This window comes from Cetorhinus maximus, chromosome 6, assembly GCF_964194155.1.
Source record: "Cetorhinus maximus chromosome 6, sCetMax3.hap1.1, whole genome shotgun sequence".
Taxonomy (NCBI): Eukaryota; Metazoa; Chordata; class Chondrichthyes; order Lamniformes; family Cetorhinidae; genus Cetorhinus; species Cetorhinus maximus.
The window spans coordinates 153,625,783-153,652,954 of NC_135884.1; the positions used below are offsets into that span (position 1 = coordinate 153,625,783).

A 27,172-nucleotide genomic window follows, 5' to 3' on the forward strand; every position below is an offset into this window, starting at 1 on the left:
AAACATTAACAGATCCTCCTTTCTTTAAAACAAAAACTTTATAACTTAAATAATTACAATGTAATCAAAGGAAAAAAATTGTTTTTCATATTTCTTACAACTCATCATAACACAAGACATCCCCCTTCTAGGGCCTCCAACAATTTCTTGGAGCAAGTAAAGCTATCTAATAATTGGTAATCTGCGTCTACCCATTTCATTTCAGAGATCTCTTTCCTCTCCAACATTTCCTTTTACTAGCAAGGTCAATTATCAGTGACACTCTTTGTCGAACAAATGTCACACCAAATAGAACAGGTATCCACAAAGCATTCAATGTGCCAACTTTTCTCAGAATGCCCCCTGTTTAGATAGGATTTTCTTCAGAATGTTAGAGAAGTACAATCCCATATCTATCGTGTCCACTAGCGCCAGTGTTTCTGTAGCTAGGGTACTTTTAATGGCGCTTTTTATTTTCTTGGCTTCCAAAGCCAAGAGACACATTTTCCATTTTCACCCAGCAAGAATATGACAAACCCAGCTGTACTCGCATACCCATCTGGAAGATTGTGTGGGAAGTATCACTAAGAAGGACTAACTTCATATCCTTTGGGTCACCCAAGGCTGGAAACTCGAGTGTGAAAAAGTCTTTTCTCATGACACATTTCAATCCATAAACACATTTAAAAAAAAATTTCATAGCTTTCCTTCTACATCATTTGCTTATTTAGGTGGTTTCAAAAACACTTCTCTTTGAAATTTTTTGCCCTGCAAGGATGCGGCTTTTATATTGATTGAACTACATTCCAACGAGTATGTAACTAAGAGAGCTAAGAAAATATTCAAGATCACTTTTCCTGCTGTGGGAGAGTCCACTCTAACATCTTGATCACCAGTCTCTCTTTGAGCCAATAGTCTCACTTTAGATTATATATGTCCCATTTATGAGTTATTTTTCCATACATATTCACCTATGTGATAAGGCTGGCTGTTCCCTATCTAGCACTTTAGAGTAAACATCAAATTCTTTCCAAGTATTTATGTTTTGCTTTTCTTTTCAGTTTTTCTTTTAATTTGCTTGTGGCCACTAAAACTTTCTGATCACAATGGCTTCTCCTAGTGGCGTTCCTCGAGTATTCTATAGTTCTCGTTCTAGTCAAACTACAGCCTCCACTAGCTCCCTTGTCTCTTTCTGGACTATTGCTATATAAACTTTCCATCCCATGATCAGAGGTTCTATTGCCAATTCACAATCATTTCCTAGGAACAGAGTCACTTCCAGATCCGCTATGGGAACTCACACTGCATTTTCTCGCTTTTCACAGTTTTACCTCATTTTGCCAGTCAATAGATCTTACCTCTTGTCCATCAGCTCGAACATTTAGCAAATGCTTGAATTTGCCAGGGGCTTTCCATGCTCTCCTGCAATGGTTGCATTCCTCCATTCCTTGGACTCTTCTTGTCTGTATGTTACCCAACTACCGACTTTCAGCTATCAAAAATAGCATAGGATGCTTCATCACCTTCTACTGATTGCTCAGATTCTGCAAGTTTATAGTCAATCCCAATTAACCAAGATGAATGGACCCTAAATCGTTTGACTACTATGTTGGAGATTTACTGTCTTCCCATAACACCACATTGCTTTACCCAGATCTTTCCACTCTTTTCTGATCCTCTCTTTTATAATATACTAAATCCCCAGGGTTAGAGTTTATCTTTGGCAGCCTTATGTGCTGCCATAAGGCTCGCTGAATTTTCTCTCGAGACTTCTGCCTTGATGACTGCCATTCTCCCAGCATGCAGGATCTTCAAATACGCAGAAAAGGTGGAACTAATTGTAGTCCTTTCCAAGGCCACAGGATGATCACACATCATTCAGTATTTTTCGATTTCTCCCATTGACCAACTGATACGGATTAAAGCGCTCAATCATTTGAAGCGAATACCTCGCATGTATTGCCCAAGCCAGGGCAGATATTAGCTTACAGTTTGGTTGGTCAGCTAAGGTCTTATGCAGCATCTTATTAATCACTGCATGATTTCTTTCACAAAGCCCATTACTGAAGGGGTTTTCAGCTGCAGTGTTCACCACTACGATGTTATATTTTTGAAAGTCTCTAATTTCGTCATTGGCAAACCCCCCCTCCATACCGCGACACCATCACCACCTCCCCCGCCCCGCCATCAATTGTCAGATAGGAACTTAGTCAGTGGCCCCAGTCCGGTTCCTATCCATCTCTCTGCGATTTTATCCGCAATCACTCTTTTGTCTTTACCATGACAAGCAATTGTATTACTGTAGACAGACTGAATCTTGTTGCCATGTCTATGAAATTTGAAGCAAAAATGTTTCTATTCTTGTCCCATGCCTTTAAATCTATAGTTCCTACTTCATTAAAGACTCGTACTAATGGGAGACTTACAATAGGCCGTGATGGTGTCCTCCAATACTTTATTCATATATCACATTTTTCACTAATCTCTTCAATAAGCTCTGTGTACTAATCAACTACTCATGCACCATTAGTAGGAATTTTAATCTGTGACAAGAGGGATGAGCAAAAAGTCTAATTCGCTAGTACTGTGGAGGGGGGTTTAAACTAGAGTGGCAGGGGGATGGGAACCTGAGTGGGGAGACACAGGAGAGGGAAACAAAGATAGAAATGAAAAATAGAAAAGTAAAAAGCAAAAGTGGAAGGCAGAGGAAACAGGGGCTAGCAGCAAATAGGGCCATAGTACAAAAAAAGGTGTGTAAAAAGGCAAGTCTAAAGGCACTGTATCTGAATGCACGAAGCATTTGCAATAAGGTAGATGAATTGACAGCACAAATAGATGTAAAAATAGGTGCGATATGATTGTGATTACAGAGACATGGCTGCAGGGTGACCAAGGTTGGGAACTGAATATCCAAGGGTATTCGATATTTAGGAAGGACAGGTAAACAGGAAAAGGAGGTGGCGTGGCATTGTTAGTTAAGAATTAAATCAGTGCAATAGTGAGAGAGGATATTGGCTCAGAAAATCTAGATGTAGAATCATTCTGGATAGAGCTAAGAAACAACAAGGGACGTAAAACATTGGTGGGTCTATAGGTCTCCAAACATCTGAACAATAGTGGTAAGGTAAGGGACGGTATTAAACAGGAAATTAGAGATGCATATAACAAGGGTGCTACAGTAATTATGGGTGACTTTAATCTACATATAGACTGGGCAAACCAAATTAGCAATAATACTGTAGCGGATGAATTCCTGGACTGTGTACGAGATGGTTTTTTAGACCTGTACGTCAAGGAACCAACTAGGGAACAGGCTATCGTAGATTTGATTTTGTGCAATGATAAGGGGTTAATTAATAATCTTGTGCGGGATCCTTCAGGGAATAGTGAGCATAACATGACAGAATTCTTCCTTAGGTTGGAAAGTGAAGTAGTCCAATCCAAAACTAGGGTCCTAAATCTGATCAGAAGAAACTACGAAGGTATGAGGCATGAGTTGGCTTAGATAGATTCAGGAACCTCATTAAAAGGTGGATAGGCAATGGCTAATATTTAAGGAACGAACGTATGCATTGCAACAGTTATATTTTTTTTATTCATTCATAGGATGTGGGCTTTGCTGGCGGGGCCAGCATTAATTGCCCATGCCTACTTGCCCATGAGAAGGAGGTGGTGAGCCGCCTTCTTGAACCGCTGCAGTCCATGTGGTGTAGGTACACACACAGTGCTGTTAGCAAGGGAGTTCCAGAATTTTGACCAAGCCAGAGTGAAGGAACAGCGATATATTTCCAAGGCAGGATGGTGAGTGACTTGGAGGAGAACTTCCAGCTGGTGTTGTTCCCACCTATCTGCTGCCCTTGTCCTTCTAGATGGTAGTGGTTGTGGGTTTGGAAGGTGCTGTCGAAGGAGCCTTGGTGAATTCCTGCAGTGCATCTTGTAGATGGTACACACTGCTGCTACTGTGCGTTGGTGGTGGAGAGAGTGAATGTTTGTGTATATGGTGCCAATCAAGTGGACTGCTTTGTCCTGGATGGTATCAAGCTTCTTGAGTGTTGTGGCAGCTGCACTCATCTAGGCAAGTGGGGAGTATTCCATCACACTCCTGATTTGTGCCTTGTAGGTGGTGGACAGGCTTAGAGGACTCAGGAGGTGGGCTACTCGTCGCACTATTCCTAGCCTCTGACCTGCTCTTGTAGCCACAGTATTTATATCGCCAGTCCAGTTCAAGTTCTGGTCAATGGTAACCCCCAGGATGTTGATAGTGGGGAATTCAGTGATGGTAATGCCATTGAATGTCAAGGGGCGATGGGTGGATTCTTTTGGAGATGGTCATTTCCTGACACTCGCTTGGTATGAATGTTACTTGCTGATTGTCAGCCCAAGCCTGGATATTGTCCAGGTCTTGCTGCATTTGGACATAGCCTGCTTCACTATCTGAGGAGTCGCAAATGGTGCTGAACATTGTGCAATCATCAACGAACATCCCCACTTCTGACCTTATGATGGAAGGCAGGTCATTGATGAAGCAGCTGAAGATGGTTGGGCCGAGGACACTACCCTGAGGAACTCCTGCAGTGATGCCCTGGAGCTGAGATGACTGACCTCCAACAACCACAGCCATCTTCCTTTGTGCTAGGCATGGCTCCAACCAGAAGAGAGTTTTCTTCCCCATTGAGTCCAGTTTGGCTATGGCTCCTTGTTGCCACACTCGGTCAAATGCAGCCTTAATGTCAAGGGCAGTCACTCTCACCTCACCTCGGGAGTTCAGATCTTTTGTCCATGTTTGAACTAAGGCTGTAACGGGGTCAGGAGCTGAGTGGGCCTGGCAGAACCCAAACTGGGCATCAGTGAGCAGGCTATGGCTAAGCAAGTGCCGCTTGATAGCACTGTTGATGACCCCTTCCATTACTTTACTGATGATCGAGAGCAGACTGATGGGGCTGTAATTGGCTGGGTTGGATTTGTCCTGCTTTTTGTGAACAGGACATACCTGGGCAATTTTCCACATAGCCGGGTAGATGCCAGTGTTGTAGCTGTACTGGAACAGCTTGGCTAGGGACATGGCAAGTTCTGGAGCACAAGTCTTCAGTACAATTGATGGAATATTATCATGGCCCATAGCCTTTGCAGTATCCAATGCCTTCAGCCGTTCCTTGATGTCACGTGGAGTAAACTGAATTGGCTGCAGACTGGCATTTGTGATGCTGGGGACCTCCGGAGAAGGCCGAGATGGATCATCTACTTGGCGCTTATGGCTGAAGATTGTAGCAAATGCTTCAGCCTTATTTTGCACTGATGTGCTGGGCTCCTCCATCATTGAGGATGGGGATATTTGAGGATACAATTTTGCTGCTGCTGATGGCCCACAGCGCCTCTTGGATGTCCAGTCTTGAGTTGCTAGATCTGTTCGAAATCCATCCCATTTAGCATGGTGGAGGGTATCCTCAATGTGAAGCCTGGACTTCATCTCCACAGACACTGTGCGTTCGACACTCCTACCGATACTGTCATGGACAGATGCATCTGCGGCGGGTAGGTTGGTGAGGATGAGGTCAAATATGTTTTTCACTCTTGTTGGTTCCCTCACCACCTGCTGCAGACCTAGTCTAGCAGCTATGTCCTTTAGGACTCAGCCAGCTTGCTCAGTAATGGTGTTACCATGCCACTCTTGGTGATGTACATTGAAGTCCCCCACCTAGAGTACATTCTGCATCCTTGCCACCCTCAGTGGTTCCTCCAAGTGGTGTTCAACATGGAGGAGCACTGATTCATCAGCTGAGGGAGGGCGGTACATGATAATTAGCAGGAGGTTTCCTTGCCCAGGTTTGACCTGATGCCATAAGACTTCATGGGGTCCGGAGCCGATGTTGAGGACTCCTAGGGCAACTCTCTCCTGACTGCATACCACTGTGCCGCCACCTCTGCTGGGTCTGTCCCACCAGTGGAACAGGACATATCCAGGGATGGTGATGGTGGTGTCTGGGACATTATCTGTAAAGTGTGATGCCGTGAGGATGACTATGTCAGACTGTTGCTTGACTAGTCTGTGAGACAGCTCTCCCAATTTTAGCACTAGCCCCCAGATGTTAGTAAGGAGGACTTTGCAGGGTCGACAGGGCTAAGATTGCCATTGTCGTTTCTGATGCCGCGGTCGGTGTTGGATGGTCCGTCCAGTTTCATTCCTTTTTTGTGACTTTTTAGCGGTTTCTTACAACTGAGTGGCTTGCCAGGCCATTTCAGAAGGCATTTAAGAGTCAACCACATTGCTGTGGGTCAGGAGTCACGTGTAGGCCAGAGCAGGTAAGGATGACAGATTTCATTCCCTAAAGGACATTGGTGAACCAGATAGGTTTTTACAACAATCGACAGTGGTTTCATGGTCATTATCAGACTTTTAATTCCAGATTTTTATTGAACTCAGGAATTCCACCATCTGCCGTGGGGGATTCGAACCCACGTCCCCAGAGCATTACCCTGGGTCTCTGGATCACTAGTCCAGTGACAATACTACGGCATCGCCTCCCGCAATATAATCCTTTCTGGCGCAAAAACGCAACAGGAAAAGTGGCCCAACCATGGCTAACAAAAGAAATTGAGGATTGTATTAGATCCAAAGATGAGTCATATAAAGTTGCTAGAAAAAGTAGCAAGTTTGAGGATTGGGAGCAGTTTAGAATTCAGCAAAGGAGGACCAAGAGATTGATTAAGAGGGGATAAATAGTGCATGAGAGTAAACTTGCAAGGAACATAAAAGAGGACTGTGAAAACTTCTATAAATATGTAAGAAGGAAAAGATTGGTGAAGGCAAATGTAGGTCCCTTACAGTCCAAAACAGGGGGATTCATAATAGAGAACAAGGAAATAGCAGAGCAATTAAACAACTACTTTAGTTCTGTCTTCACAGAGGAAGACACAAATAACTTCCTAGAAATGCTACGGAATTTAGGGTCTAGTGAGAAGGGGGAATTGAAGGAAATTAGTATTACTGAAAAACAGTGCTGGAGAAATTAATGGGACTGAAAGCCAATAAATCCCCGGACCTGATAATCTACATCCCCAGGTACTAAAGGAGATGGCCATGGAAATAGTGGATGCGTTGGTTGTCATCTTCCAAAATTCCGTAGATTCTGGAACATTCCTGGCAGATTGGAGGATGGCAAATATAACCCCACTATTTAAAAAAGGAAGGAAAGAAAAACAGGGAATTACAGACCAGTTGGCCTAATTTCAGTGGTAGGGAAAATGCTAGAGAAAATGCTATTAGAAAGGATGTGATAACAGGACACTTAGAAAATATCAATGGGATTAGACAGTCAACATGGATTTATGAAAGGGAAATTATGTTTGACAAACCTACTGGAGCTTTTTGAGGACATAATTAGCAGAATAGATAAGACAGAACCAGTGGATGCGGTGTATTTGGATTTTCAGAAAGCTTTTGATAAAGTCCCACATAAGAGGTTGGTGTGTAAAATTAAAGCACATGGGAATGGGGTAATGGCATGGATTGAGAGTTGGTTAGCAGAGAGGAAACAGAGAGTAAGAATAAATGGGTCTTTTTCAGAATGGCAGGCAGTGACCAGTGGGTTACCACAGGGATCAGTACTTCGGCCCCAGATATTCACAATATATATCAATGATCTGGATGAGGGAACCAAATGCAATATTTCAAAGTTTGCTGACAACACAAAATTAGGTGGGAATGTTAGTGGTGAGGAGGTTGTTAAGAGGCTTCAAGGCGATTTAGACAAGTTGAGAATGGGCAAATACATGGCAGATGCTGTATAACGTGGATAAGTATGAAGTTATCCACTTTGATCGGAAAAACAGAATGGCAGAGTATTATTTAAATGGTGATAGATTGGGAAATGTTGATGACCTTGTACACCAGCCGCTTAATGCAAGCATGCAGGTGCAGCAAGTAGTTAAGAAGGCTAATGGTATGTTGGCCTTCATTGCAAGAGGACTTGAGTACAGGAGCAAAGATGTCTTACTGCAGCTGTATAGGGCCTTGGTGAGACCATACCTGGAGTACTGCGTGCAGTTTTGGTCTCCTTACCTAAGAAAGGATATACTTTCCACAGAGGGAGTGCAGCGAAGGTCCACCAGGGTGATTCTTGGGATGGCAAGATTGTCGTTTAAGGAGAGATTGGGCCGACTAGGCCTGTATTCACTGGAGTTTAGAAGAATGAGAGGGGATCTCATTGAAACGTATAAAATCCTGACAGGGCTGGACAGACTGGATGCAGGGATGATGTTTCCTCTGGCTGGGGGGAGGGTCACAAGCTCAGGATACAGGCTTAGGATGGGGTAGGCCATTTAGGACTGAGATGAGAAGCTTCTTCGCTCAGAGGATAGAGAACCTGTGGAATTCTTTTCCACAGAAGGCTGTGCAAGCTAAGTCACTGAATATATTTAAGAAGGAAATAGATAGTCTTCCAGACTCTAAAAGCATCAAGGGGTATGGGGAGAGAGCGGGAGTATGGTGTTGAGATAGAGAATCAGCCACGGTCACACTGAATGGTGGAGCAGGCTCGAAGGGCCGAATGACCTACTCCTGCTTCTACTTTCTATGTTTCTATTTTAACTTTAAGAGAAATATCTTTTTCGCTCTTAATTCCTATCACATTAACATTTTAGCATTCTGATTAGAGATGCTAGGTTTTGTTAAAGGGACGCAATAATGTCCTGATTGAGTAAATAGCAAATCTAATGACTTTCCAAAGACAATTGCTTTCTCATGTTCCTTGCCAAACTTCATTTGTGCCTTTTTCATGGATGGCTTGCTCAGCAGCAAAGGTATCTCAATAGATACTACATCTGTACTAAAAAAGTGGCTTACCTCTGCTATGATATCTCAAATCACATCTGAAACACCTGTTCATAAGACCTTGGGCATTCCTGGGGTTCATTTTTCTGTTATTATTACTCCATTTCTGTTGTCTGCCAAATCTGGCAAAAAAAGTCTCCATTCTCATGTCTTTTGTCTGTCATTCCTCTGTTGTATTGACACCTGCGCCCCATATCTGAAAAGTCTCAAAATGCTGCAAGCATTGAATCCTCCATCTTTTGTGATACTGCCAAATGTCCCATTTTGCTATGAAGGCCACTGCAAACAACTGTTTTCCCAGGATTTTTTTTAAAGATTCAGACATCTGATCTAAAAGCGTGTCTCCTTTTGAGAATCTAACTCCAGTTAAGGCCAGGAGCCTGTCCACATGTGGCACTTTTGTACAATCCAGCAATTTGAAAGCAAACTCTGAACCAGATATTTCCAAATAGAATTTCTGCAGTTTTGTATATAGTCTGTTAAATTCCATGACATATTCTTCTTTGAAATTACCGTCCGTCTTTCTAAATTTATCAAATTCTGTCCATGCATCATATGCATTTAATAGATCATCTTTCTTATAAGTTTTATCCACAAATTTTAATAGAATATCCAAACCTTCCTCAGTGTCCAACTGACGAGCCACTAGTTCCGAAAATACTTTGCACCTGATCCTGCTTTTGTGAAGCGACAGTACCAAGGCCATACCTGCTTTTTCTTTGATAAGGATATAACCTGTGTCCACATGTCTACTTCAGTTTTCCATTGGTCATATTCAGAGAACATCGGGGGGAGGGGTGTGGTGGTAATCATACCCTGACATTTTACACTTGGTTTCAACCATTCTTGTCAAAAGTAACTCCAATTACAATCTTCTGTCTGCAAAAAAAATCTTACTTTCCAATTTTCACCTTCAGGCAACCATTCTCTGCTACTATACTAAATGGACTCAAGCCAGGTGGTGAAGTTCAAAACAAGACACAAAATTTTTCTTATTAATAAGTTTATTCACAGGATGCAGCATTACAGATCTGCCCCCTAACTACTAACTCAAGTATCCCAGCTGAATCTCTTTATGTGTGCTTTCAATCCTTAATCAAACAATGCCTAGCACCCTCGCCTTTGAATTAGAGGGTTGTGGGTTCATGTCCCACTCCCGGAAACCAAGAACTGTGATTGTACTCGAAAGAGTTGCAATCTGTGACTGTTGATAACTCGAAAGAATTTTTTTTTTTAACAACATAATCATCCAACTTGAGAAAGTGGCGGTGAGCCGCTGCTTTAATACTGTAGGAACTGTGAATGGAATAGAACACTATCAAATCATCATCAAACAACTCCAAACCTGACCAAATGGCAGTTCAGCCAAGTATTCACTGATATTTGAGGTTCAATATTGTGGATAAGCAGAACATTCAACTACAAAGCTGTGCAAGATCCTGTTCTGATCTGAGTTCAACACAAATTCCTGAAGGGGTCATTAGAAAGTGATTAGGATAGGAGCTCTCGCTGAACTGGAGGATGTTGAGGCTAATTGTACTCAATTACTATCTGGAGGGTCCTGACAGCTCAGTCAATAAATATACCACTTGTGTTGGTATTCATGCACAGTAACAAAAAATCTGGTGTTTTTAATCCCCAGTCTGTGTTGAGTTAGTTGTAGCTCACATTCCTCCACCTTCTCACCACCACCTTCTCAAGGGCAACTAGGGATGGGCAATAAATGCTGGCCCAGCCAGCGAAGCCCACATCCCATGAATGAATAATAGAAAAAAAACATGAGGTGTCTAAGCCTTGGCTCTTGCCAAACTGTGGCCAAGCTCTCTAAAGTAACTGGATCCTGTTCTATGGGGAGGGACTGGTCACTCTATACAAAGCAATACTTCCTGTGTGGACTTCTCAAATTTGGTTTGGAAGCTGTTAAACATAGTAATGGATTTGGCACATAAAGCGTCTGTTGAAATTTCCTGGCTGCTCTGAGAAGGTGCTGGATCTTCCATTTTTTTTATATACAACTGAATGGCTTGATGGGTCAACTCAGAGGGAACATAGGGAGTTACTTTGACTAAAGGATGACAACATATGCCAAATCAGTGCCGTGTTTATCTGACAGTTTGAATTTCACACAAAATTTTGGCCCTAATTGTCGATTACCAGAATTTGCATTTACTGAGATGCTAACCAGAAACCTGCAGGTTTAGTACCCAAATGCTGAATAGATGCAATCTTCCTGTGGCTGGATGTGTGGGCTCCACACACCCACTTCCATTGAAGGTGTGGACTGCTGTGACTGGCACACAGCGGCACGCCGTCGGATAGCGTAAGGGCCAGGGAAAAGGGAGCACAGGTTCTCGCATGCGGCATTGGAGGCCCTGGAGGAGTAGGTCTCAAGGAGGATGGATGTACTATGCCCGTACCCTCCAGTCCTTCTCTCCCGCAGTAGCTATGTCTTCATGTCCTCCTCCTTTCCTCATCCAGAAATAGGGGACCCCAACAAGATGGCCATGATCAAGAACTCCCTTTCTCCTTGTGAATCCAATGTGTCCAATAAGGTGGAGTTGCATAGTTACTACTTACTCTTTTTAGGTGAAATCCTCAGAATTTTCAGAATAAATGTTGCTAAAGTGTTGGTGACAAAGTGTCTCAGAAGTTCTCCTAAATTGTTTGAGATCCTCTTCACAGTTTCAACACCAATGACCATGAAATAGTGAGTCTCCCTTTAAGTAACACTTAAAAACATCAATGCCCTGATTGCTCCCAAAGAGCTAGTCGCTATTAGGAGAGAGTGTTGAAACACTAGCCATAAAAATGCTGTGCAGCCTCTTTAATAAGCACCAGCAAGCAGTTTAAGTGGCAATCAGCTATACAACACACCTCTGGATGACCGTTCCAAATGCTGCCTTCAACTCCTTTATCAAGAGGGCATCATGCGCTAAATGTGTCAATTGATGTTTCAGTTTAAGACCCCATACATTGGCACATTAATGCCTATAGTATTTGGCGAAATTGTTCCCTAAGAATTAACCACATACTGGTTTCTGATTATATCAGTGAAATGTTACTGAACAAACTACCAATCTAAATAAAGCCTTTAGTAAAGGCAAAAATGAACATGAACCTTTTTATGTACTTACTTATTAGCTGGCAACTCTGTAGAACGAAGGTGGCTGCTTTCCTTTGTTCCTCATCCTGAGATTCAGCTACTATTTGGATCATAAGTGGAAGCCCTTTGCTCTGCAGTAGCTGATACTGATGCGTCTCTGAAAACAAACATTTTGTTTTCACTCTTTATGTTTATTAACTAACGATGAATACAAATCACCAAAAAACAAAATGTCAAACAGCATTATAGAAAATGGACATTTCCCAAATCTTAACCAATAGAAAAACTTATTTGCTCCATGATTTAATTGTATTTTATCCTATGGTTCAACAGAGTAATTATGTTGCTTGGTGTGTTAATGAGCCTTGGATATTAAAGTTAATTATAGTGCTCCTACTGGCACCCCAGCTGAGATCAATTAACTCTGCACAGAACATGGGATCAAAATTGGAACCTTGGTTCAATGTAGCAATCATAGATCTGATTAGAAGCAAATCACTGCTCTTTAATCTAAGTCACACAATTTTAAAACTTATCTCACTGGGTAGATTTGGTTGCTCAGCAAAATTTTCAGGAGCCCAAAGCACAATTGCATTCAGCCTCTCCACTTTACCTCACCGCATTTGTGAACAGAGTAAAAATTTTCCACACGACTAATAGATAAGTAGAAATTAAGATTTTCAAATGTTGGAAATATGAAACAGTAACAAAAAAGGCTTCATTTGTTGCAAATGTCTTGCTCGTAATTCACATGTTTTAGAATATAATTTTTAGTTTTATGAATATAAGTTTTATTTGGAAAAATGGGGGCAGCTGATTGAGGAACTAGTAATTAACCCTGAAATAAATGCAATTCAAACAAACTTGGAGTTAATTACAGTTAAAACTTCAAAAATTAGGGGGAAATTAACTTCTCAACTTTTATATCTTATAACTCATGAGATCTAAAACTTAATTTTCATCATTTCATGTGTGCTCTGCCCAAAAGGGTCCATGTCTGCTGTTGCTTCATCCTGAACTGTTTTCATGGCAGCTTTTGTCAATGGTAGCTTGCCATTGTCTCCCATCTCAGAGGCAAGGTAAAGAGGCGGATTGCAAGTCTACCTCGGTCAGAACAGGAAAAATAACTTACCAAATTAAAAATACTCATTGTTCACATTATGAAAGTGATATCTACAAGGCTATGCTTTTCCAGACAAGTGATTTATATGCTCACAGTCACACTGGCCAGAATCTTCTGTTCGCATAAAATGATGTGTGGTGACGTTGGGCATGCGTCCCGACATCACCGCGCGTCATTCTTATCTTCCATTTGGCGAGCGCGCACCGTAGTCAACTGCGCACCCACCGAACTGTCAAAGGCCTGTTAAGGCCATTAATAGAACAAATAACCCAATTGAGAAAGCTGCCTGTCCAACCTTAAGGTTGGCGGGCAGGCAAAGTGCCCAGGCAGCCTTCTCATTTTTCATGAAACCTCATCCATGGGCAGGATGAGGTTTCATGGAGGTTTTATTAATTAAATAAAATTTTTAATGATAATTCATAAACATGTCCCAGCTCATGGGCAACATTTTCCCCCCGTTGGGGGATGTGCGGGGGCGGGCAGATGGGTTCCCGATCGGCGCCCTCGGTCAGAGGTGCGCCGCCATTTTAGGTGGGCGAGCCAGTTAAGGCCCACCCAGCGTGACGTCCACCAGGAAGCGCTATGTGCTCCCTGTGCAGGCGTGGGGGGGGGGGGATTCCCTGAGCCGGGAGTGCGCTCTTTCGTGCAAGTGCTTGAAAGAGCGCACAGATGTCCCTGAGGCAAAATGCTGCCTCAGGGAGATCGGCTCAGGTTTGAAACATTGAATAAAGATTAGAAAAAAAATTACTGACATGTCCCCTCATGTGCCACTGTCACATGAGCTGGGACATGTCAATTTCTTTTATTTAGACATTTAATACAAATTTTAATACCCTCACGAAACCTCATCCCACCCGTGGATGAGGTTTCAAGTTTTTCGGAAGCCTGCCTGGGCTCCCGGCCTGCCTGCCAACCTTAAGGTTGGACGAGCAGGTCCATTGATTGATTCAATTACTTTATTAATGGCTTTAAGTGGCCGTTGACAGGTCAGTGGGTACGCAGCGAAGTCAGCTCTGTGCCCGCTGACCTGAAAATGTAAATGACGCGGGGTGATTCCCTTAATTGGCCCGCCCACGTAAAATGGCAGCACACAGTCGATCGCGGGCGGCGATTAGCTCTGCACCCGCTCGTGACTGGCCCGCCCGACGAGGAGAAAATTCTCCCCAGTTTCATTTCGTGCGGAAACAGCATTTCTTGGCAAATGAAATTCATCAATTTCCGACAGCAGGGATTATGACCCATAATACAAGTTTCTTAATCATTTCCACTTAAGTTCTTTGTAATATATTCGCTCTTTCACTACCAAATGGAATCAGTAGTCCATCATGTATTTACAAGTTTTTAGCATTACTATAATAAAATATGTAGTCTTTGAAATTATGCTGTGTAAATATTGATGGACAAGATTTTAACTCATTCAAAAACCAGCCAGTTGCATAACTGGGTTAAAATTAGGTGTCATCATTTGTCTGTTATTTTAATGGAAATGTTCACCCACTTATTTTAAACTGGCTAACAGTATGTTAAAATTGCCAAACCAAAATACAGTGGATGCTGGAAAAAGGAAATAAAAACAAAAAGTGCTGGAAATACTCTGCAGGTCAGGAAGCATCTTTGGAGAGAGAAATAGAGTTAACATTTTAAATCTGTGACCCTTCATGAGAACTGGGTTCTAATGAAAGTTCACAGGCCTGAAACTCTATTTCTCTTGCCATAGATGGTGCCAAACCTGCTGAGTATTTCTAGCATGTTTGTTTTTATTTATGCTAAAATACGAATGGTTTCTGCTAATTCAAGATCTGGCATTTTCCCATCTCAACTTGACATCTTAACTGTTTTTTTCTCCTGTCGTTTGATTTTGTTTTTTCTCCCTTAAGACCAACTGGAGCATCCCAATTTCTACCTGGGCTGACATCAGTTAACTCAGTTAACCAACTTATTGGTCATATTGGCCCAGTTTACACATAACCTTCACCAACTGACTACGGGAAGAGGCAGATAATGTATTTAGCCACTCAGCCATTGGGAATCTCATGCTCTTAACAAGGAAATCAGAGATCCAATCAGAACTGGCTTAAATTTGATTTTCAAAAAGTGTTGGGTTCATAGGCAGGAAAAGAAATCCAAAACGTTATTCTTTTTCCATGTTTAACAAATGGACTTACTGCTGAACCAAAAAAGATGGCTGTTACAAATCATATGACCACAGGATTGGCCTTTTGTACAAACACCTTAATGGATAGTAGAAGGAAAAATGGTTCCTAGATTTAATCTCTAACTAGTGCTGAAGACTATAGTGGGGTACTACTGTTGGTCTGGCTGTCTTCAGAACATCAAGGAGTGGGGGAAACAGGTCAGGGTTCCTGTTCATCAATGAAGTTTCCTACTGGTAGAAATTAACAGGAAAATTATAGATAACCATGTTTATCCTTGTCTGAATGAACTAAATGGAAAAAATAAAGTCACTGCCCCAATCTAGTAATAAAGAAGTTAAAAGGTAGGTGTTGGTCGTTATGAGGCAATGGCCTTTAATTTTGAAAATGTGATTTTCAAGCTTTCAACCGACTGGAAATTTTTCAATTTGAAATGAGACAGGACAAGGTATTTAAAAATGCAAGGCCACCTTCCAAGATGATGGTGAAAAACAAACAAGTCACACTCAGGGGAGTGTGAAATGATATTTCATATAAGTCATAGCCCCATCAAAACTCGTCACTGTCTAAGGAAGAGACATTAAAATGCACAGTGCTGGATATTGAAACAATGGCTACAACAAACAGACCCATCCAAAACTCTTTGGAAATACTCAATGGGTGAAGTATAACAGGCCAGGCTGCAGCCACTGCAGAGAGATGACAAGAAACTTTTCAGCTGAGGAAACAGGTAGAAAGTTGGGCTCTCTCTCTCCCTCACTTTTGGAACAAGTGTATTGCCCAATTCGGAAGCCAATGTTACCCGAAATCTACCAGCAAACTGAGATCTTGTAATAATTGCAACATATTCTACGTCCGACTGCATTCAGGAAACTAGCTAATCTAAATCAGCCGCAACGTTTTAAAATATACACCTCAAGAACAATCAAAGTACACTTATCCGTATATTCTTATGACTTTTTTTTTAACTGGACTCTAACTTCCCTTATTTCTGATACCTGTGTGTGAGATGTCACGTTTTTATTATTTTTTCTCAGGTTTAGTGGTTAAAAAATTTTCTCTTTCTTTGACTCAGAAAACCTTGTTTGATTGGCTCCTTATTGCTCAATGTAACATGTTCTGGCTTTGAAAAGGTATATCCTCGTGAAAAAGAAATTTAAACCTTTTTTGTAATCAACCAAGGAGGCTGAATATAGGGGAGCCAGTTCACTCCTCCTCACCTGGTCATGGGTGAGAAAGGATGATCATATTTAATGGCTGAACATGCAGCCAAAATTTCATCCAGGTTTGCACATGAATACATGGTACTAAAGAAGCACCGGTACGTTAGGAACGGCATCCTAACAGGAAGAACACCTTCAGATCATCAGGGAAGGAAAGTGAGAAGGCAGGGGCAAATAGTATAATCAGCCAAGGTTTTGAGGCTGAACTTTATGTATATTTACATCATTTTAGCTACAAAGGTTTTGTCATATTCAATGGTGAAGGTGAAGTACCCTCCTGTAATTGCAGTAAAACTGAATAAATTCAATTAACATCTGCTTAGTAACAGTAGCAGCGAATGAAGCTGATGAAATTAAACTCACAATGATGTGTGTAACAGATGAATTCACATAAAATTTATGATCTCTCTCCAACAAGAGAGAATCTGATCATCTCCCCTTGACATTCAACGGCATTACCATTGCTGAATCCTCCACTATTAACATCCTGGGAGTTACCATTGACCAGAAACTGAACTGGACTAGCCAAATAAATACTGTGCCTACAAGAGCAGGTCAGAGACTGGGAATTCTAGAATGTAACTCACATCCAGACTTCCCAAGGCTTACCCACCATCTACAAGGTACAGGTCAGGAGTTTGATGGAATACTCTCCACTTGCCTGGATAAGTGCAGCTCCAACAACACTCAAGAAGCTTGACACCAACCAGGACAAAGTAGCCTGCTTGTTTGGTGCCCCATCCACCAACTTAAATGTTTACTTCCTCCACCACTGATGCATAGTAGCTGCAGTGTGTACCATCTACAAGGGGCATTGCAGAAACTCACCATGGCTCCTTCAGCCTTCCAAACCCACAAACTCTACTACCTGGTAGGACAAGGGCGACAGATGCATGGGAACACCACCACCTGGAAGTTCCCCATCAAGCCACACACTATCCTGACGTGAAACTATATTGCCTTTCCTTCACTGTCGCTGGGTCAAAATCCTGGAACTCCCTCCTTAACAGTACTGTGCATGTACCTACAACACATGGACTGCAGTGGTTCAAGAAGGTGGCTCATCACCACATTTGCAAAGGCAATTAGGGATGGACAACAAATGCTGGCTTAGCCAGCAACGCCCACACATCCCATGAATGAAAAATTAATATTAACATTTTATTTTAAATAAGGATTGTGTTGTTCCCTTGATTAGCTAGTGGGAATACGTACTAGCTGATGCAATAACAGCTCAGGCACACCAGAGGATTCCAGGATTGATTCCTAATTTGTAGAATAATTCCACTGGTGCAGCTAATGGGGTGCTAAAACTGGTTTTGATATTCCTTCTGAGCCAGGTCTCCCATTCCAGAGTGCTGTCCAGTGACCTATGCTGAAGACTGCACATCTATGGACGTTGCTGGACGATAGAGAGCAAGATTAAGCTCATCCGTGATGCCTCCCATGGTGCGCGCTGACAGGTATGCTTAAATTCACAATTGGGTCACTTCAAACAACAGCCACATGAGTGAGGTTGCAGAGGGCTTCCATGGCCCAGGAGCCTTACTCTAGAAAAAGTCATCTGGTTTAGGAGAGGTGGAAAAAAAACTAGCAAAAAATAAATTAGAAGAAAACTCTTGACAGAAAACATTTATTTCTCAGAAACTTACAGACTCCTAATCTTTGAAATACTGGATGACTTGCACATCTTTATTTTAAATCTTACGACACGCATGGAGAATTTTCAGCCTTTAGCTCCATTGTACTTAAAGTCTTGCTGCTGAAATGCACTGAGCTCATTACTAGATGAAAGAGGTTTCCAAGTATGAGGTTTCCAAATATGTGCTTTGCCAGCACAATCTCTGTCACTTACCACATCCATCAGTGCAGTGCCCAATAGCAAGAATAATGCCCAATTTACTGCTTATGTCAAGACCATTCTGTATCAACAGTGCCAGAAGCTTGGGTACGATTAAGTATTCCGACAAGCAGGAAGCCGCAGGAGCTGTCAAAAAATAAGCATGTCAGGTATAATTTTTTCCCTTTAAAAAAACATTTCCTTTTGGTATTAAAAAGGATAGAATGTGAGTATGGAATCATAACAAAATGCTCACCACAGAACAAAACTTTTGTACAGTGCTCCGATTTTCAGGGTATACTACTCAAAATAATGGAAAACTAACTCTGTTCTGTTTAGCCCAGGTAAAAATCCTCTACGCTTTTACAAAATGGATTTGACCTATGATGTATAATATTAGCAGACACAAATTTTAATTAGAAAGCAATAATTTATGAACAAATTGATATTACATGTAAGATTGGAAGTAAATAACAAAACTTAAACAGCCCTTTAAAAAAATCTGCAAACATATAGGGCTGGACTTTATGCTCCCCCACTGACAAGTTTGAAGGCAGGAGGACACATAAAATCCAGTAGGCATCATGCCCGCCCCATGTGCAATTTTACCAGCAACAGGGGGTAGGAGCATTGGGCTGTGAGGCCCTTAAGTGGTCTTGTCCTGCGATTTTAGCCAGCGGCGAGAGAAGCCCACACCAAGCGTCCAGCCCCCGCCAGCTTTTCCTGTGTGGGCTAGTGGCAGGCAGGGAGGCACCCGCCTTAACCCTTATTGACCTAAGTCATTCTGGTAAATGTAAGCTACACTCTCTCCAAGGCCAACATATCCTTCCTAAGGTGTACTGTCCAGAGCTGCTCACAGTACTCCAAGTGTGGTCTAACCAAGGCTTTGGCGTTACTTCTAATTCCTTGTATTCTAGCCTTAGATATAAAAGCCAGAGTTCCATTAGCCTTTTTGATTATTTTCTGTGCAAGAACCCACAAGTCTCTTTAACCACCAGTTTCTAGCTTTTCACAATTTATAAAGTATTCATGATACTTTAGGTCTAAAGTTGTTGATTTTATATCGAAATCCATTTATCACCATTACGTCCATTCACTTAATCTTTTAATGCCTCTTTATAATTTTCTTACATCTACATTATTTATAGTGCCACCTATCTTTGGGTCATTGGCAAACTTGAATTTGTGGCTTTCTATACCACCACCTAAATCATTAATAAATACAATGAATAGTTGAGGCACCAAAACAGATCCATGTGGGACACCACTAGTTACATCCTGTCAATTAGGGAACCTGCCCTTTATCCTTATTCTATGTCTCCCGACTCTCAGTCAATTAACGAATCCGGACAATAATTTGTCTTCAAATCCTCAAGCTTCAACTTTAGCTATTAATGTCTCATGAGGGACTTTACCAAATGCCTTCTGGAAGTCCATATAAATAATATCCAGAGACAGTACCCTGTCCACTAGTTCAATCACCTCTTCAAAAAATTCAATCAGGTTGATCAGGTGTGACTTATACATTACAAATCCACGTTGGCTCTATTTGATCAGATGAAAATTTTCAAGATGTTTTCAAGCTAATGAATTATATTGAGCTACAAGTTCAGAGCCACTGGAGACCCTTCCAAACCATGCCACAGTAGAGACTATTCATGTGTGACCCCAGACCAGGAGCAGGATCTTTTGTACGGTGGGGTTTCCTCTCCACCACTCATGGAGTCAGCGGGGAATGCAGATCACCGGAACCCTGCAGCCACTTTGGAGGCGAATCTCCATCCCTCACTCGGGCAGAGATCTTGCTTCAGAGAGCACCTACAGAGGCAGACCTTGGATGGGACAGGCGAGCCTGATATGGAAAGGGGGCCCTTGAGGCAAGTGCCTTCCTCTTCTGATGCCCAAGCAGGGTCACCTGCCAGGCTCCTGTCTGACAGTGAACTCCTCCCACCAGCCTCAAAATTGAGGCGGGCGGGAATTGGCCAATAATTTGCCACTTAAGGGTCTCAACTGGGGCGAGGGTGAGCAGACCACCCTAGGTCATGGATATCTCATAAAATTGCAGAAATGTCGGGGGTGGGAAGGCCATCCGGGAAATTTTACTGGTTTCCCTGTCTGTAAACCCTCTAGCGGAGGACCATAAAATTCTGCCCCAGGTTATTTTTGGTCAAAAATTGGTTAGAAGGAAGAAAAAGAGTAAGTAGAAATTAATGGCAGCTTTTGAGAGAAGTTAGAATTGGGTAGCAGTATTCCACAGGATGCAGTTCTGGCATATCAATTTTTATATTATTTTATACTTTATTTTGTGTTAGGAAATAGAGATAGTTTAAGTAAGTTATTTATTTATTTGGGTGTGTTAAGAATAAGGTATATCTTTAACGTTTCAGTTTGATTTGCATTTCTGTATTTGTGTTAAGAAAGGGAAATGTTGAGTTGCAATTTATATGATTCTCGAAGTTAAAACGAACAAACCACCACACACAGAGACACACACACACATAGAAAACTAAAGAAAAGCAGTCTGAATTCAGTTGGAGGCAGTTCCAGCAGATGCAGGTTCCACAAACTAAAGAATAAAGTCCCCAAATCCAGGAGAGTGGAACAGGAAAGGTCCCAAGAGACAGTCTAGTCAAAGGACATGAATCTGGAAGAGGTTCTGTTCTGTGGCAGTGAAAGTAAGGAGCAGAGAAGAAGGCTCCAAGCTTCAAGAGATGAAAGCCGCAGGACACAGATTTAAAGCGATATAGGCGTACTAGAAGCCAGAAGGTCCAAGAAAACAGCTGAAGGTCTGTAACTCTTTACTATGGGCATGTGAAGCAGTGGCATCTGCCACTTGGTTTCAGAGCATGGTGTGCCTGGCCACAGGTCGTCTATTGGTTAACATGGGCTGTGTACTCACTGTGAACATTAGAGTATAAGATAGCTTTTATAACTTGTGTTATCCTTACAGATCTGTATATATATGTAAAGGTATAGTTGTGGGTGAAGGAGTATTGTAATATAATTGATCTTTTCCTGTTTAATAAATGTTTTAATCTTTTGTTAAACATTCATCAGCTGACTCCTGTGATTGTTCAGTAGCCACTCTCCATGTATCCAAACAAAAAATAAAAGTGAGGACCTATCTAGCTGGGTTCCATCCTAGGATCTGGCTTGTCCAGTAGTAACATCAGCTGGGATCATAATAAATGATTGTCCATAACTATGTTATGAATTATGATTACTTGTTTTATTTATACCGTTATCACAATTTGACACCATGATGATTTTTAATAAACCAATTATTTATCTATCGGGAATGATGTCAAAATTTGCAGATGATACCAAAATGGGTGGTGCAGAAGGATATTAAAAAGAGGGGGAAATTGGTTAATAAATGCACATGGAATTAATGTCAATAAATGGGAGATGATGCATTTTGGTAATTATACCCTGAGTAGAGGTAAGTTGAGTGCTGTGTGAGAGCAGAGGGATTGGGGCGGGATTTGACACCTAGGGGACGATCAGGTTGTAAAAAGGCTACTGGGATTCTAGGTTTTAGCGCAGAGTATCAATAAGCTATATAAAAGCAGAAGACTTTGGGTAGATAATATTGGGCTTCATACTACGGGAAGGATATGGAAGCTGTAAAGAAGTTCACTAGGACACTGCTTAGCTTGAGAAAATACAAATATGAAGAAAACTTGTAAAAATTGGGCTTTTTTTTTTAAGAGGAATGCAATTAATGGAAAAGTACGACTGCAAGTATTTAAAATTAGGAAAGATTGGAACAGTGTAGATGGGAACAGACTGTTTCCAGTAGCTAAGGTATCTAGAACAAGGGTCCATAAATACAAGGTTGAATGTAAGAGTTTTAGAACAGAGCAAGATAAACGTCTTTATACTGTTACGACCGGGTGAGGAGGGATGAACTGGCTCCCCTTTATTCAGCCTCCTCGGTTGGTCGCAACAAAGGTTTTTAAATTTCTTTTCCCCATAGATGCCTTTTCAAACCAGGTTTTCTTGAGTCAAAGAAAGATCAAGTTTATTAGCTACTAAACCTGAGGAAAAATAATAAAAGCCACGATTACTCACACACACACACACGCAGATATCAGAGGTAAGAAAAGTTAGAGTCCAAATAAAAGTTAAAGAATATACGATTAAGTCCTTTGTTTGTCCTTGAGGCATAGGGTGTTGAACGTTGCGGTCATTTGAAGTTAACTGGTTCCCTTTAGAATCCTGGAGTTGAATTGAAGTCCAGGTGACTGCACTTTGCTGGAGACAATTTCCTTCCTTTTAATTCCATGATCCATCTCCCAGAAATCAATGGGTTTCTCCTGACCTTCTTTCCGATGGACAATCACTATCTCCTGGGTTGGATTTTTACACTGTAGAGATAGGGCTTTTCTTAACTAAAGAGAGAGACTCCTTACTGTTCCCTTCAGCAGTTTTTCCAGATGACTTCTCTCTTTGTTTAGTTTGGCAAAACCAGTTCTTAAAAACCTCCTGTCTGTATATCCCAAAAGGGAATTTGATTAACATGTATTGCAGTCATTGTTGTAGAACAAGCAAACACATCTTGATCTTTCATCTCAGGAGCTTTTGCAACATTTCAAGCTAGTAGAAACCAAGAGGAGACGGGGTTATTTCATCCTCCACAGTGGACTTTAAGTGTCTGCTGGGTGTGTCTAGCTGGTTAGCAGTTCCCATTGTCTTTACGATTGATTAAAATTTAGCACTTTGCATTTTTAATCACTTCCTTAGTTAGAGAGAGTAGGGTTTTGATGTCTGAAGGTTTCTTTTGAAATGTCTCTCTTCACACTTCTTTCGGAGGGGTTCTTGTTCACTTTTCTCACCCTCACCTTGGAAGGTGGCCTCGCTTTTTAAAGAAGTTTGCTGTCTCATTTTTAAAGTACCGAATTTCCAGTCAATTGAAGTTTTTTTAAAATAATTTTTCGAAATTAAAGGGGCATTTTCGTGACAATACAGAAAGCTGAAACTGGATTTCACTTCCAGCACTGGTGGCTGAGGCAGAAACTAATTCAAGATTAGATTAGGTATGTGGATGAAGGAAAAGGGATTGAATGGATTTGGAAACAGTATTGAGTAATTGCCACTGTCTGTTCACACATAAACACTGACATAGACTGGTTGGGCCAAATTGCCTATTTCTGTTTTGTAACATCAATATATTTAATCACAGAGAACTTCATAGGTGAACTTGATCCTATTCCCTCTCTTTCATTTACGCACACTGTTCCTTCACTGTCGCTGGGTCAAAATCCTGGAACTCCCCTCCTAGCAGCACAGTGGATGTACCTACAACATACGGACTGCAGTGGTTCAAGAAAGCAGCTCACCACCACCTTCTCAAGGGCAACTAGGGTTGGGCAATAAATGCTGGCACAGCCAGTGAAGCCCACATCCCGAAAATGAATTTTAAAAACCCACACATGGTCTAACAGGAGTCAGTGGGTATCTGCTGATTCTCCACATCATGCCCCCCTCTCCCCTCAAACCCCTGAATGCCTCTAGACCTCAAAGGTCCAAACAACTGATTTACTCACGATTTTCTGAAATACAGGAATCCAGTGTCTTTATCACAGCTATTGCCAGCTTTGTGCTGGAATGATGTCTTACAGATTCATCCACCAATCTCACAAGAGCCTGAGCAAGAGCATCCAGGCCACCAACTTTGCAAAAGTAGTCCTGTACGTATGCTTAAAGGAAAGTAAGAGAAATAATAAGCACAGTTATAGTTTAGCAATTCAGCTTCTGGAGGGGAACACTAAACTCATTAAGAACAATGATGTTAGTTTTAGGGAAAAAAAGCATTTTCTATTTTTCATGCCCAGTGTCAGGAACAAAGCAGTCTCAAGTCACCAATGGCAAATATCTGGTGTACACTCAAAACTGTTTACTTCATCCAGAAAGCTCTCTCAGGTCAGGTACAGCACCAATTAGTTGCAGAGTAAAGCTCCATGTGCACCATCCCATCAAGTCCTTACAGATCAGATTTGCCATTGGTTAGTAACAAGGAAAATCCTTTCTACTCTGACAACATTCTTTCAGAGGGAGCCATGGGGATTGTGTGAAGATCTTAATGTAATAAACTGCATCTCTTTCTTATCCGCATCTCTCAGTCATGGCTTGCTGTTTTCTGCATTATTCCATTCCATTCATGGGATATGAGCATTGTTGGCAGGCCAGCATTTCTTGCCCATCCCTAATTGTCCTTGAGAAGGTGGTGGTGAGCCGCCTTCTTAACTGCTTCATAAAACTGTTGCGTAGGTATACCCACAGCTCTGTTAGGGAGGGAGTTCCAGTATTTTGACACAGTGACAGGGAAGGAACGACAATATAGTTCAAGTCAGGATGGTGTGTGACTTAAGGGGAACTTGCTGTGGGTGAAGTTCCCATGTGTCTGCTCACCTGCTGCCCTCATACCTCTAGGTGGTAGAGCTCGCAAGTTGAAAGAGCTGCATCTACATGCTGTCATAGTGAGCCAGTTTTGGAGGGGGCGGGGGTAATGTTTAAGTTGGTGGATGGGGTGCTAGTCAAGTGGGTTGCTTTGTCCTGGGTGAGTGTTCTTGAGTGTTGTTGGAGCTGCATTCATCCAGGCAAGTGCATTCCATCACACTCCTGACTTCTGCCTTGCAGATGGCAGACAGCCTTTGGGGAGTCAGGAAGTGAACTACTCACTGTAGAATTCCCAGTCTCTGACCTGCTCTTGTAGCCACAGCATTTATATGACTGGTCCAGCTAAGTTTCTGGTCAATGATGACTCCCAGCATGTTGTTAGTGGAGGAATCAGAAATGGTAATGCCGCTAAATGTCAAGGGGAGGTTATATACCCTCTTGGAGGTAGTCATTGCCTGGCACTTGTGTAGTGCGAATATTACTTACAACTTATCAGCCCAAGCCTGAATGTTGCTCAGGCCTTGCTGCATGTGGGCACAGACAGTTTCATTATCTGAGGAGTTGCAAATGGTACTGAACACTGCGCACCGTCAGCAAATAACCTCAATTCTGACCTTATGATGGAGGGAAGGTCATTGATGAAGCTGCTGAAGATGCTTGGGCTTAGAACATTAATCTCAGGAACTCCTGGAGCAATGCCTGGGGCGGAGATGGTTAGCCAACAACCACAATCACCTTCCTTTGGATAGAGTGTGGCAGCAGAAGTCTCTTCTTGTGACATAACAAAATACTACTCAGTGAATTTATTGTTGAGGATCTATCCATTCTCTATTGAGGCCATTTGTGTGGTCTATAGACAAGACCTCAAGGCGTTAGATGAGGAAAGCTTTTATTAGCAATGTCTGCCCCGTAAAGCAACACAGCGTCTCTGAAAGGTTCCCTTTAAACTCGTCCTCAAATGTACAGCCTTCATGGCACCAGCATAACATTTCAATTCCAGTTATCTTTACAAGCTGTCTGAGAGAGGCTGACAATCAGTGGTGGATTACGAGCAGTTTTATACCACTGTTTCAAGATAGCCCAAATTCACTTCCAGTACCTCGTCTGTGAGATTTCAAATTGCTGGGGTGTTGGGGGCAGGGGCTGCTGAGTGACTGAGGGGATCTGGGAAGAAAGCAGATGTGTGTGTGTGAAAGAGGGCACGGGAAGAGCGGCTGGTGAGTGTATGGAGGGAGATGGTTGGGAAGAGGGGCTGCTGAGTGAGAGTGGGGGGGGGGATTCGGGAAGAGGTGCTGCTAAGTGAGTGGTGACGGTTGAGAAGAGGGGCTGGTGGGTGAGTGGGGGGAGGTAGTTGAGAAGAGGGGCTGGTAAGTGAGTGAGTGGAGGGAGGGGGTTTGGCAAGAAGAATAGGTGAGTGTGTGTTTTAGGGGAGTTGGGAAGAGCAGCTGGCGAGTGAGTGGGGGGAGGGGCTTGGGAAGAGGGGCTGCTGAGTCAGTGAGCGGGGAAACTGGGGGTTGGGAAGGGAAGATATTGTTTGTATGTACATGTGTGTGGGGTGGGGAAGAGGATTGGGAAGATGTGTGTGTGTGTGGGGGTTGGAGGCTAGAGGGGCTTCCCTGAGCCTTCTGTGATTAAGGCATATGGAGGCCTTGGCTTAAACCCTACTTGAATACATAGAATAATAACGTTTTTACATTCAAAACACAGGTTTTCATATTTATCTGATATATTGTTATATGTTGATCTATAATACACTAACTTGTGGGCCAAAGGGCCTCTTCTGCACTGTGAGATTCTGTGAACTTTAATAATTATACGCTGAACGTTACCATTCTGCTTTATTGCTGTTCTGTTTTTGATGGCGCCTGGAATTGTATTAATTTTCAAGTGTTAAAATGGGGTCACATTTGAAAATAGTTTGGAAAGCACCAAACTAGATCCTGCCCACCACTACAGGGATATGTTCGTGATAGTGTAACTTGAAGGGGAATGTAAGGTGAAGTATATTTTCCAATATATCTGATACTCAAATTCCGCTAAAGTTGTAAAATAAGATGCCTCCTGCTCAGGGTTACTAGCAGACTGATTTTCAAATAGCCTCTGAGAAATTTCCTTAGTTTACATGCTGGTTCTGGGGTGTTAGGCAGAACAAAATGTAGTGGAGACTCATTAAGCAGTGGCTCCATTTGTTTGCACTTGGCATGCATTTCCTGAGGTATCCACTCGCAGACACATGTAAAAAGAAAAGCAGAGACAGTGGGCCTTAGAAGCTGCGCTCAGCTATTTCAGATTTGAAAAGAGGTACCCAACAACCACTTCAGACCTGTAGCAGTAAGGATTTTGACAGGAGCCAGAAGGTTCAGTGCCTGTTGAGAATTTGCACTGTTGCAGGCCTTTCAGACAGCACCACACATTCCATCATTCTATATGGGCCATCCAGCCATTCATTGGGCATTTCAGGTTGAAGGTCTGGCTACATAAATGAGCTGATCTCAGAATTCAGCTTCATAAATTTCTAA

General features: G+C 42.2%; 1 protein-coding gene across 1 annotated transcript in view; it reads right to left on the reverse strand.

Moving 5' to 3' along the window:
• The window catches only part of terb1 (telomere repeat binding bouquet formation protein 1), a 190,617-nt gene that overhangs the window by 140,453 nt on the left and 22,992 nt on the right, over positions 1-27,172 (reverse strand). Inside the window, exons 8-10 of the mRNA XM_078544790.1 lie at positions 23,801-23,953; positions 18,267-18,398; positions 11,944-12,069 (exon numbers count right to left, since the gene is read on the reverse strand). Of these exons, the coding sequence (XP_078400916.1) occupies positions 11,944-12,069; positions 18,267-18,398; positions 23,801-23,953 (411 nt within the window). The remainder of the gene's footprint in view (positions 1-11,943; positions 12,070-18,266; positions 18,399-23,800; positions 23,954-27,172) is intronic.